Source organism: Stegastes partitus, unplaced genomic scaffold, assembly GCF_000690725.1.
Source record: "Stegastes partitus isolate 25-593 unplaced genomic scaffold, Stegastes_partitus-1.0.2 Scaffold857, whole genome shotgun sequence".
NCBI lineage: Eukaryota > Metazoa > Chordata > Actinopteri > Pomacentridae > Stegastes > Stegastes partitus.
In genome coordinates this window covers 192,946-204,506 of record NW_007578588.1, presented here as the reverse complement: position 1 = coordinate 204,506, position 11,561 = coordinate 192,946, and the positions used below count along the sequence as shown (strand labels likewise).

The window sequence follows — 11,561 nt, the reverse complement described above, 5'->3', positions numbered from 1 at the left end:
GTTGGGCTGACTGGACATGTGTACAGTCTGCTGGTGAAGCACGTTGTTTGGAAAGGTTTCCGTCAAGTGGAGGATCTGAGGAACGTTCTGTGAATACTTTCGATTGACTTTAAAACATCAGTTTGAGTGAAAGCATGAAAAGCTCATCAAACATCTTGATGAAAGGGAACCACATGAGGACTGCTGAACTTTGTGTAACCGTCTGTATCGTTATAATCGCAGTGCTTCTCCTAACATGTCTTTACTTTTTAACTCTCAGGTGCAGAGAGGCTCACAAGAAGATCGTCGTTGTGCAGCGCTGCTCCATCACCAAAAGGTGAGCCGATGCTCCTGTCCCCCGTCTCGCCAACACATCCTGTAGTCATTAACCTGAAACCCTGCGTACCTGTTCGTCCGCCGTAGTCACGTTCACTCGGTCCCAACGTTTAGACAAACACACAGACGATTCTACACCTTACTGAAGCAGAACACACAGATCATAAAGTGGTTTTAAAACTGCCGTATAATTTAGAAACTGTTGTGTGCAACGTTAAGTTTTCACTTTGCCATGTTGTCTTTTATTTGTTAAACATGTTTTTAGCCATTTAGCCACAAAGAACTTGTTCAGGGTAGTAAACTGTGCAATAAAAATCAGACATGTAATATAATTTGATTTATAGTTGTGGTGTGGACGTTGTGTCCAGGCCAGAACTTGGATAATGAAATGATGTGTATGCTCACAAACCGTTTTATAGAGGGAAATCCGTACATGGAACGCCTTGAGGGAACTGCAGCACAGAAACCTCAGTGAAATACGGCGTTTCAGATTGACTGTAATGATGTTTACTGCAGGTGGTCCACATTTCACTGAAACATATTGTGGGAAATGTGACTTTTGAAGAAAATACTTTTGCCAGATGACCACAGTTCCTTGAATGGAAATGAAATATAATCGCACCAGGGAGTTTGTCACCACTGCTATTACATTTCCCGGCAGCGTATCGTAATAAGTGAGCATTTAGTCTGAGAGTTTTTCTCATATAAAAGCCAAACTCGTCTGACCAGTGTTTGTACGTTACCAGTCACGCCAGTTGGTTTGTCTGTTTCCGTTTTATCGTTCCTCGTTCATAACCGTACTTTTCGTTGCCCAGCTGCACATCTGAACACCTGCACACACTAACGGTTCTGCTGCAGGGATTCTCACTGAAACAGAACCTCTGGCTTCCATCACGTTAGTCTGTCATTTAACACACACACGGTCAGCCATCGGACAAACACCCGCTTTATGTATGTTAATAACCAAATTAATCAAGCTCATAAAAACAATACAGCAATCCACAACGTTTTTTATACGAGGAACGATAGATTTATGAACTAACTGTTACACAACAGTAGCTGCAGGTGTCCAGTGTTGCAGCTGAATGTACCTGAAACAACATGAAGGTTTCTGTTAGCATGATGTCCGTAAGTCTGAGTGATGGGAGCTGTATCCTGTACTGTACAGGCACCTTATGAGATAATTATTCATAGTCCGGACAGATGTCCTGTTTTACCACAACATGCATGTTTAGAGACCTTTGGAGACCCAACCATAGCTTAGCATCAGATAGGGTAACTGACATATGGTGGCAGTAACTGTCTTGCATCCCTCTTTTTCTAATATTTGTAGCCAGAGTTCCATGTTTTATACATACATACATATATATATCTATATAATTATGACTGTGCGTACTCCTCCACTATGCATCACTGACTCTCTTGCAACCTTAACAAACCATCCTGTCCATCCTAATTTCAGTCCAGAGCTTTCAGTGCTACATGCTTGTCATATACGTGCACACATACAACGTGTACAAACAGTGAGTACGGCTTTATACATGCTGTGCAAAATCATTATCCAGTCACTGACAAATCCAAGATTAAACGGAGCAGCAGCAGCAGCAGCACGTGTGTTCTAATAAACCAGGCTTTTGTTTAGCATCCAGCCAAACTGCTCTGTTCTTTTCCTGGTGCTGTTTGTCAGTCCCTTACTGCTTCCTCACCTCTTAATGGTAGTCACTGCAGCATGTTATGAGAAATAGCTCCACCCTGCAGCTTGCAAAGCCAATCACATTTTATCGGTTTTAGAGAGGGTTGTGGTTTTGAAAGAGCATTAACTGTTTGTTGACTGCATTATCAGAGCAAATTGCACAAACGTGATCATTTCTGCGTTCCACAATTTACTGCTGATTGTGTCACGTCCACACATGCATTTATTAATAGCTCTGTGATTTTTCATTCAGCTGTGTCCCACTGCCTCCCACAGACTGTTCTTTTTATATTTCTATTAGATCTATTGCCTCCGAATCCTCCCATCTGCTTGTTCCTGCGTACACTTTTGCTATCTCTTCTGCTTCAAATGTCTCTCCGTTCGCTTTTCCTCCATTCTGCCTTTCTCTCCCTCCTACCCTCAAATGTTTTTCTCTGTCTAGCATCTAACCCTCCCAATCCCTCTTGAGCTTCATTCATGAAAATGCAGATCCACAGCAGGGCAGGAAAAAACGTCAACAGACGTAAACTCCCCTGCTCCACCAACCAGAAAAGGCGCACTATAAAAAACAGGCAGCAGCAACCAGGCGACCCTAATTCAGTGCAGCCTCCACCAGAAATAGCAACTCATGCATGTATTAATCCCCTACAAGCCAAAAATATGTGATTGAAGGAACTCTGCTGCCATTTATTGCTGGGGACAACTCCTGTGCCACAGAAAAGGGCTATTTATCACCAGCTCCTCACATGGTCTGGAGTCTGACTCACATTTTCTAAATATTGCATTTGATATTTAGGGAAATGTATAAATCAGTCATTCACCTTTGCATTTGGTGTTCTCACTTCCTTTATGTGCTGGCATTTTTCCTTTTTAGCCTCCTCCCTAAGCCCCACCACACCTCTGCAGGAAATGCCATGAGTGTACCAGAGTCTAATGTGATGCAGATCCTGGGCTTGAACCTCGCTGTGCTCTGCAGCCACGCTTTATTTTTTGTTGCTTTTGTTTTTAAATGGCAAGTGGTTTAAAAAATGCTGATAAATGATCGTGTCTTTATCAGTATTTCGATGTGCCATTTGTATTTTGGATGAAGCCAGAGGGTTCATGAGCTTTTACTCTGAACACAGTGTTTTCATTTCAGATGTTATCAATATAAAAATTTAACTGCTAACATCCTGATTACTGTCTGCAAAATTACACAAACATCAGCTTTTATGGCAATTTACTTTAGTGCAATAATTGCCACTAATTAGGCCCAGTCCTCTAGCTATTCAGGAGGCAGTTTATTTCCAATATAAATGACTTTCTGATCAGCGTGAGCTGTACGTGTGGATGTCATTTTGCCATGCACAGCTGGCTAACGCCAGACGGACTTAGGTGTCCAACATCGTACCTCTGCTGCCCTGTTTGAACACACTGTCCTGTCATCACTAAAACGGCGCTGTGTGTTGTTTCGCTAACAAACCAGCTTCGACTGAGTGTACACACGCACATTTTTAATGTTGTCTTATCTTGTCGTCTGGCTAGCTCACAGATAAACATTAATACAGCCTGTAGAGTCTGACGTTCAGTTCTAATGCAGCTGGATGTCGCAGAAATGCTAGCTAACGTTGGCACACTAGTCACTGCTTTAGGGCATATTTATCTTCCCAAGATGCTTTGCTCCCATGACACTCTCTGGGAGGGTACTTTTTAGCATTATGGAACCCAAAAACTACATAGCCGATGATATAAGAACAAGAAAATGACTTGTTTTATTTTTAGCAATGCCAACAGTAGCGCCTACATTTTCTGCTTTTAAAAGAAAAGTTCACAGAGTTCAGAGATGTTGTGTGTTTGAGCTCCATGTCTTCCTGAGTTTAAAAAAAGGCTGTAAAATCCTCACCTTGTGGTCTATTTATAAAATGCAGGGCTGTTTTGGAGGAAGAATGCATGTCAGCGCTCCAACCTGGCATTGTAAACTTTGTGGTTATATATGCAGGAAGGGCGCCATCATTTTTAATTGCCTAGTGCCATTCATAATATCTGCCACATCAGTGACCACACTTTGGTGTAACTTAAGGGAACGGTCCATCTCATTTCACTGTTGTGACATTTTTTAAATTGCACTCTTTAGCCCAGAGCACTTCCGTGTTTATCACTGATTACAGATTGAGGACGGAGGACAGCATCACTTGGGCAGCGCTGTGTGCACTGCTGCCCTGCGTACCTTTTCAAACGCTCTGATGTGCTTCACTTCCAGGGGCTGTAGTTGTAAACAATACCACCATACAATGCATTTAATGCTGACATCTGAAATGGGTCGACACTTTTGTTCACCATTTCTGAAGGACCTCAAGTGAGGTACGCCAAAGGCTTCCATGTAGTTTGACAACTAATGGAAAGGTCTGTTGACCAAACATCAACAAGCGTGGTAATTATCAAAGGTAAATGCAGTTGCTAAGTGTCCGTCAAGTCCGTGCAGGTGGCACAACCTTTATAATATCGTAATAATGATGTGTTTCCACACGTGGCCTTTCTGTCCTCCTGCAAACGCATGAATGACGCTGCAAAATAGTCACTAAAGATAACACTGTCCCTTTGAACTGAAGTAATATCAGTTAGAGAGGTGACTCTGTCAGCAAACAGGTCATCACAAAGCCTCATGGAGACTGTGCTGCCATACAGCATCCTACGTCATGCGGCGTTTTGACCAGCAAGTACACAATACACAACATCTGGAGTCATAAACACTGGATACACAATGTGCAGATCCATGCAGGATGCGGGGACACGCCCCTTTGATTTACACTATGCTGCTCCGTCTGACTGTACTGCTTCAATATTTAGATGTTGATAAGAAGCCATATAATTCTGACATATGAAGGTTGTCCCTAAACAGTTCCACGTTAAAGCTTTACCATCACAGCTTTCATCAAGAGTTTGAACAGTGTGCTCGCTCTTCTTCTGACTGTCCATGTTGTGCCTTTTGACATGAACTGACCGCTTTGGTTGTTTCTTCTGCATTAACTGTTGACTGTTTGGTTTTCAAGGCAGAGGAAATCAGACACATGTGAAACAGGAACCACCACCCAAGATGCCTATCAGGAGAAACCTGTCTGCATTGCTTCCACCACAAAGCCCGCGGACCACTGCCAGGAGCCAAGTGTTTGAGGAGGGCATGTGCCCCATTCAGTGCACACCAGAACCCGTGCAGGCAACTGTTGAGTCCAGACTGCTGAGCTCCTCCTGTACCGTGGATCCCAACATGACCTTTGAAGTTGCAGACAAAGATGATCACACTGTGTGTAATGAAACCATCATAATTAGCACCGGCAGTCCGTGTCAGCCACCAAAGTCCACCCATCTGTCAGGTCCAAGCCAACTACGGCACCCTCCCAAGGCCAACGAGCTGAACCAGGTTCCTAGCAGAAGGTGAGGTTCTGTTCATTCTGAGTGATTCAGCAGTAGATATAGTCTGAGACCCAGTTGGTTCTGTCCATTCTCTGGGATGTTAGTGAATTTGTGCTTCTTGGCTATTTCAGAGCTCAGTGATTCTGTTCTGAAGCATTCCAGGATGCAAATGTTTCTTATTTTACGTTTGGTTTTTGCAGAAACTCCAATTTGCACAGAATTTCTTTGGCTAGTCAGTACAGTGAGCAGGTCGGGGACGATGTCTGACCCACGACTTTCTGTCCCTCTGCTGAACTTGCATCAGTCTGAACCTGAAGCGGTGTACGCTTTCCTCAACCAGACCTGTTGTAAGACAGCACTGCTTCGGAAAACGCCGCAGACACGCTTCACAACAGAAACCAGAACTGGTATAACAGACGTACAAGTTCAAAGTCGAGTTCAGGGTCAGAACTGCAGCAGCTGCCACAGCTCATCAGAACCGCACAGTTAATGTCAACATGCGTGTTTTACCAATAAAAACATGAACCCCTTAAAACGGAGCAATCAGTGAACAATAACTGGCATTACTGCAGTGACCCTGTGTGGCCCACAGAACCCCCCAGTGGATGTCCTGGTCATCATGAATCAAGACAGTTCCTTCTCCAAAGCCCCTACGTTCACTACAACTACTTTGCTTTCTCATTTTTATGTACCTATTTTCCAGTGGGTCACCGGGGCCCTGATTGGTGTGATTCTGTTCATGTCTGGCCAATCCAGAGCCAGTGCTTTAGCAGCAGACAGTAGGAATCACTGAGTTCTGGTTCAGACAGAGAGAATGACAATGTTTGACAAAAGGTACGATGGCTAAATACATAGATGAAATATGTGGTCCCCTGCTGTGCCAGAGACGTGAACCGATCCGTCGTCACAGTCAGCCAGAACATGGCATTCCTGATCTACTGCTCACTCCAGGACATTGTCAATGAGCTGCTTTGAAGTTTTTATCAACAAACACAAATTCTGAAAGTCATAAGTATGAGTAGCGTTGACACGGTCGGGGTCGCCCTCACCTGTTAGTCTCAGTGTTTCTGTTGGGAACCAGCTGCCAGGCCAACCCATACCTGGAAGCATCAGGCTAGCTGTGCTGTTGTGGCCCTTCTGCTTTCTTATGAACAAAGGCCAGAAACATGGCTGTAATGTCAGCAGGCTTTTCATTTTAAATCCTTTGCTTTAGCCAGTGACCGATGTCAGAGCAGTCACCCTAACCCTGCCAGGTGTAGGTACCTGATGCTAACGCAGCTCCACCGAAACCCGTTTCTGTTGCTCAATCGTCTCTTTCCAGGACTTGACTGTGCTGCGCCAGACCTTGCCAAAGGGTTTGGGTTAGGGTTAACCGTGACACATCACCGTCTACCATCTGTTTAATGTAGTTCAACAGAGTGGAGGATGCCTGTCCAGAGACATGACCCGCTGACCGTGGTTCTGGTGCTGCTTTGTGCCTATCAGGTCCATTTTTAGCTCATTAAGCTCATGTTTATAAATCTAGATGTTCTGGATCCAGTAGTTTTTGAAGCATCAGGTGCAAAAGTCATTTATTATTATTTAATGTAGTTATATGCAGACAGCACGTCGTACGTCCAGCAGCTCATTTCCTGTCCAGGTTGATCTCTACAGGTCGTCAGAATTAATTAGGCCACTTTAATTCATGCCAATGCTGATTCACGGATAGAGCTTCACCACAGCTGAAGCAGAACTTCTGGCCTGCTGATAACAGATCAGACCTGAATCTTTTCCATCTCTGTCGTGGTCAGATGTCAAATAAAAGCTCAACCAATCAGCAGCGGTTAAGTGTTCAGGCCGTTGAACCCAGACAGCTGTAGCAGTACACATTTCCAGTTGACAGATTTATTTAGCAAAATCTATTGTATTTGTAAAACCTGGTTTTGAGGGAACTAACACCGGCATCTTTTGAATCCATAAAATGTTTGAAAGCTTTCTTGAAAGTCGTCCCTCTGACTGGCCACTGAATCTCTCCGAGCACTCCGTCTGAGTCGTAACTAAACCATGCAAAGGTGCTAAATCCTCCCGACCTTATTCAAAACAAGACGGAGACCAGAGTTGCAAATAGTCTAAGTATTCTCACCAGCTGCAAGTTTCCCAACTGGAACATTGGGCCCAGAGGCTTAAGTCAGCTGAGCAGCGCTTTCGTGTCTTCAGCTGGAAGCAGCAAACAAAGTGGCATCATTTTATTTGTCAGATGAATTTGTTCCTAACCAACCTCAAAATCAAAACCTGTCCTCTCAAACAATGAAACTACTTCACAAACAAACCAAATGGCTTCAAACACGCTGTGTCACCAGGAGCTCGTGTTATTGGAGCTCATCCAGACTTGAGGAGAGCACTTAGCACCTGAGACGGGGCTCGTCAAACCTCAAGGAGAAGGACTGCATGTAGATAGCACCAAACCGCTTTACCTTCCAAACTATGTCTTGGTTCAAGCCCGTTGTCGGTGGCGCTACATGACGAGCAGACACTCGGTGACTCGGTGCATTCGTTTGATTCCTACAGCTGGAAAAAGGGATTTTCTGAGCTGCAGGTGAATGAGTGGCAGAGTTTGTGCAAAGTGTATCAGACAGACAAACATGGAGGTCTGGCTGAGTGAGGAAGCTTCATTAAACATGGGTAGTTACAGGTTAGGGTTAATTACATGAACGCTGATGCCTGCTGTACCCAGAAGATTACCTCAGGCAGGGTTTTTACAGCCCGGTGTTGTTTTTGGTGCCACCAGCATGTCGTAGGCCTCCCTCAGCCACATGGTCAGTCACATGGTCAGTCACATGGTCAGCCACATGGTCAGTCACATGGTCAGCCATGGCGCTGCCTCCTGCAACGCTGAGATTCAAGCACTGCGTTTTAAATGCTCATTATGCGCCTGTCAATTTAAACCTCAGCTCAACACGGACCGGTGAGAGCAGTTTGAGCTACAAGCTCATTTAATGGGGTTAAAAATGTGACATAAGGAGGAGGAACTGGGACCAGTATGAGCCTGAGCACAGTGGTGCTGGCATGTAGACAGGGAGTCCAAACATGAAACACTGAACGCTAGTCTATTCATTTTATACCTGGTGGTTAAATAGGGCCGGAAATACTGCTTCACATTTATTTGGATACACAAATGTTGTTCTCTGTCAAACCTTTGAATGCAGGTATCAGATACCACATCTGTACACAGCTGCACCAGCTCAACGGGACTGTCAGTCATAAGATATTATTACATATGTTTTTATTATTATCTATAAATCTACCTTTTGATCCATGTATTTGAGGGAAAATGTTCCTTTTTCCTGTGTGAAGTGCGACCAGCAGATGTGTGTTTGTAACATGAAGCTTTGCTGTGCAGGCAGCAGATCTCGTCGTTGCAGGACGTGAGACGAGCCAACCCGACCTACATGGGCATGACGTCTGCAGCACAAGGAAAGCGAAAATTTAACCGGTAATGTTTCTGTTTTTGTTTTCTCTTCTATTGAAGTACGTTTTATTTTAATGCCAGTTCCTGCACACATGTATGAGTGTCTGGGCTCAAACTGTGCAGAAGATCACAAATGACTGTACTTGAAGCGTAGGGGATGAGGAACTTGTGCTGATTCCATTTTTCTCTTTGTTGGATTGGCTGCAGCAGCATCAGAGAAGAGCTAACACCGGGTCTTTCTGCACCGAAGCGTATAAAGAAGGACCCTTCAGTGGCTCCAGCTCCCCTCAGAGTGCACCGCTTTGCTGGTGAGTGTGAACAAACTGCAGCTAAAGATGACAACCACATTAAAATGACTAAATATACATACATGCAGTCATAACAGAACAAGCAGCCCTGCTCACTGCGTCCTGTGTGTCCTGGATGGCTGGAGCCTGTAGCTGCGTTCTGTGTAACAGAGCCATGCTTTTATTTCTTCATGTGGCTCCACTGACCAGCCTGTAGCATCATCCAGAGCATTCAGGAATGCACACGTGTTTATTCCTAACACTGTTGTCTGTTGGGTGTCTGTCGGCAGGTTCGGAGAACAGACCCCGGAGAGTTGTGAGGAGCATTTCTGAAGGAAATCTCAACCTCCTTGAACCTCAGAAATCCAGATCTATTTTCTATAAAACATCCCAACATCTAAAGCGAGTGGCCAAGCGGATGTGAAGGACCGGTTTGGCCTGTATGAACATTCTCACGCTGCGCTCTCATCCGTCCACATTCACCCTTTAGTTCTCTCACAATGCTGTGGTTTGCTCTGTGGGTTTCTCCAGCAGATGTGTAGGAAGATGGAACGTAGTAGAAACTGTTGTCTTTCTCTCAGCAGAACGTTCCCTGGATGTACATAAGCGTCGCATTGGTTTGGTCGCCTGTCTATTCTCTCTCTGACCGACTGATTCCATCTGTTTTTTAGAGTCTACAGTAGCGTACACACCAACAACAAAAATAAAGCCGCCTGTCCTGTGCCGGCTCTGTGTTTTAGGTACATTACGTACTTTGAACTGTCGTCTTTCCGGTGACCACACTTCCCAGGGCAGCTACAATAAAACTGCTCAACTCTGAGCTGTTTGTATTTTTATGGGTTTCTTCTGTTTTTTATCTTGTACAGTTACTAACATGGGCTTGTAGGTATATGATCATACAAGTGCTTGTAGCAGAATTTGCCGCTGTTTTTCAATAAATAAGTCCTTTTCAAATGTAAGATCTGCTTTTTGTGCCATTCATGTGTCTCAATGCGGTTTTCAATGAAGCTTCGGTTACGAGATGTTCTGACACTAAACGAGTGATGTTGCTCAGACTCAGACAGTCACGAATACAATGGCAGCAAAGATTGAAGTGACCGAGGAGCGACTCGCACACAACTCTCTTGTCCTCTGTTGAAAAAGCAACCATTTCATATGTCTTTAAGAAGAGAGGTGGACCCTGAACGCAGCGCTCGATGGGATGCTGTTTGTCTATGCCAGTACATGTATTTTACCATTCCGCCACATTCAGTCTGGAAACAAGTGCTTTTTTTTTTTTTGTTTGGCTTTTAATATTTTATTCACAGTTTTCAATTTTACAGCCACAAAATATTTTGTACAGATATGAAAGAAAAAAGAGGGGACGGGCGGCCTGCCAGATTATTTAAAAGATTAAACGCTCACAAGACAAATAAGCAAATATGAGAAGGGGACACTGTGATGCTCAGATTGATTCTGTGCCTTGAATTTAGGCAGACAGTCTTTCTGATGGCGTCATCGTTCCCACAGCAGGGCCAGGACCCGTCCCATCAAATACAACAGTCACTGCTGCCATAACTGTTGTAAGTTCTTTTTAACATGTTCTCTCTTTGTACTGTGTACTGAGTCCTACCATGGATATGTATAATAAAGGCTAGATGTCTGAAGGCGGAGTCTCGAACAGGATCACCGGCGGCCATCTTGATTCAGGGCAGCTCTCTGGTGGAACCTGTGGTCCGTGAAGGAAGGTGAGCGATCTGCACAAACGTAGGTACTCTGATCTCGCTGAAATCTGGACGGATTTACAAACGGTTTGGTTTCTTACAAACGTTATTAACGTGACTACAGTTCAAATTACAAAAATACAAATAAAACACACAATAATTAAAATACTAATTGCTGCTGGCCGTGAGAGTGTGACATCATTATCCATCAGTGCAGAGTTATAGCTACACCTCTGACGTTTAGAACAAACCAAACCGTCTGGAAATCGGTAGAAAACTGAGCAAGTTGTGGTTGTTTAAAAAGTCCATGCACCACCACGACACAATGTTATGGGTGAGAGAGTGGACTGTACCAAGATGGTCGCCAGTGTGGATTCAACTGGCCGACAGCGCGGACGAGACATCTAGCCTTTATTATACATATCTATGAGTACTACAGACCATGCATGGACCTTCCTTTAAATGATGTGTTCTGCTGCTTACCTATTTATTTAATCCAGAATGTTGCTATGGATGTTAGCTTGTTGTTTTGGGTGTTGTACTTACGCCTGTGTCTGGATTGGCCTGTTAGCAATAGCGTTTGTATGATTCTGCCAACCCTGAGGACTGTGGGGGTCTGAAACTGTTAATTAGGAGGACTGGGGCTAAAAACTTTGGGAACCCCTCTGACGTGAAGCCCGGGGCAGCAGCAGCAACCTTCCTGGTCAGAGGCACCAGTTTCCTGC

At 44.3% G+C, this 11,561-nt stretch overlaps 1 protein-coding gene across 2 annotated transcripts in view; it reads left to right on the top strand.

The window, feature by feature from the left end:
• Nucleotides 1–10,092, top strand: part of kif18a (kinesin family member 18A) — a 29,956-nt gene extending 19,864 nt beyond the window's left edge. The window contains exons 14-18 of one of the 2 annotated variants that reach the window (XM_008293097.1): nucleotides 260–316; nucleotides 5,038–5,419; nucleotides 8,778–8,870; nucleotides 9,057–9,154; nucleotides 9,424–10,092. In XM_008293097.1, coding sequence (XP_008291319.1) covers nucleotides 260–316; nucleotides 5,038–5,419; nucleotides 8,778–8,870; nucleotides 9,057–9,154; nucleotides 9,424–9,557 — 764 coding nt within the window. In that variant the 3' untranslated portion in view covers nucleotides 9,558–10,092. Of the gene's footprint in view, nucleotides 1–259; nucleotides 317–5,037; nucleotides 5,420–8,777; nucleotides 8,871–9,053; nucleotides 9,155–9,423 lie in introns of both variants that reach the window. The other variant, XM_008293096.1, reaches the window with a different exon arrangement.
• Nucleotides 10,093–11,561: the final 1,469 nt, after the last annotated feature.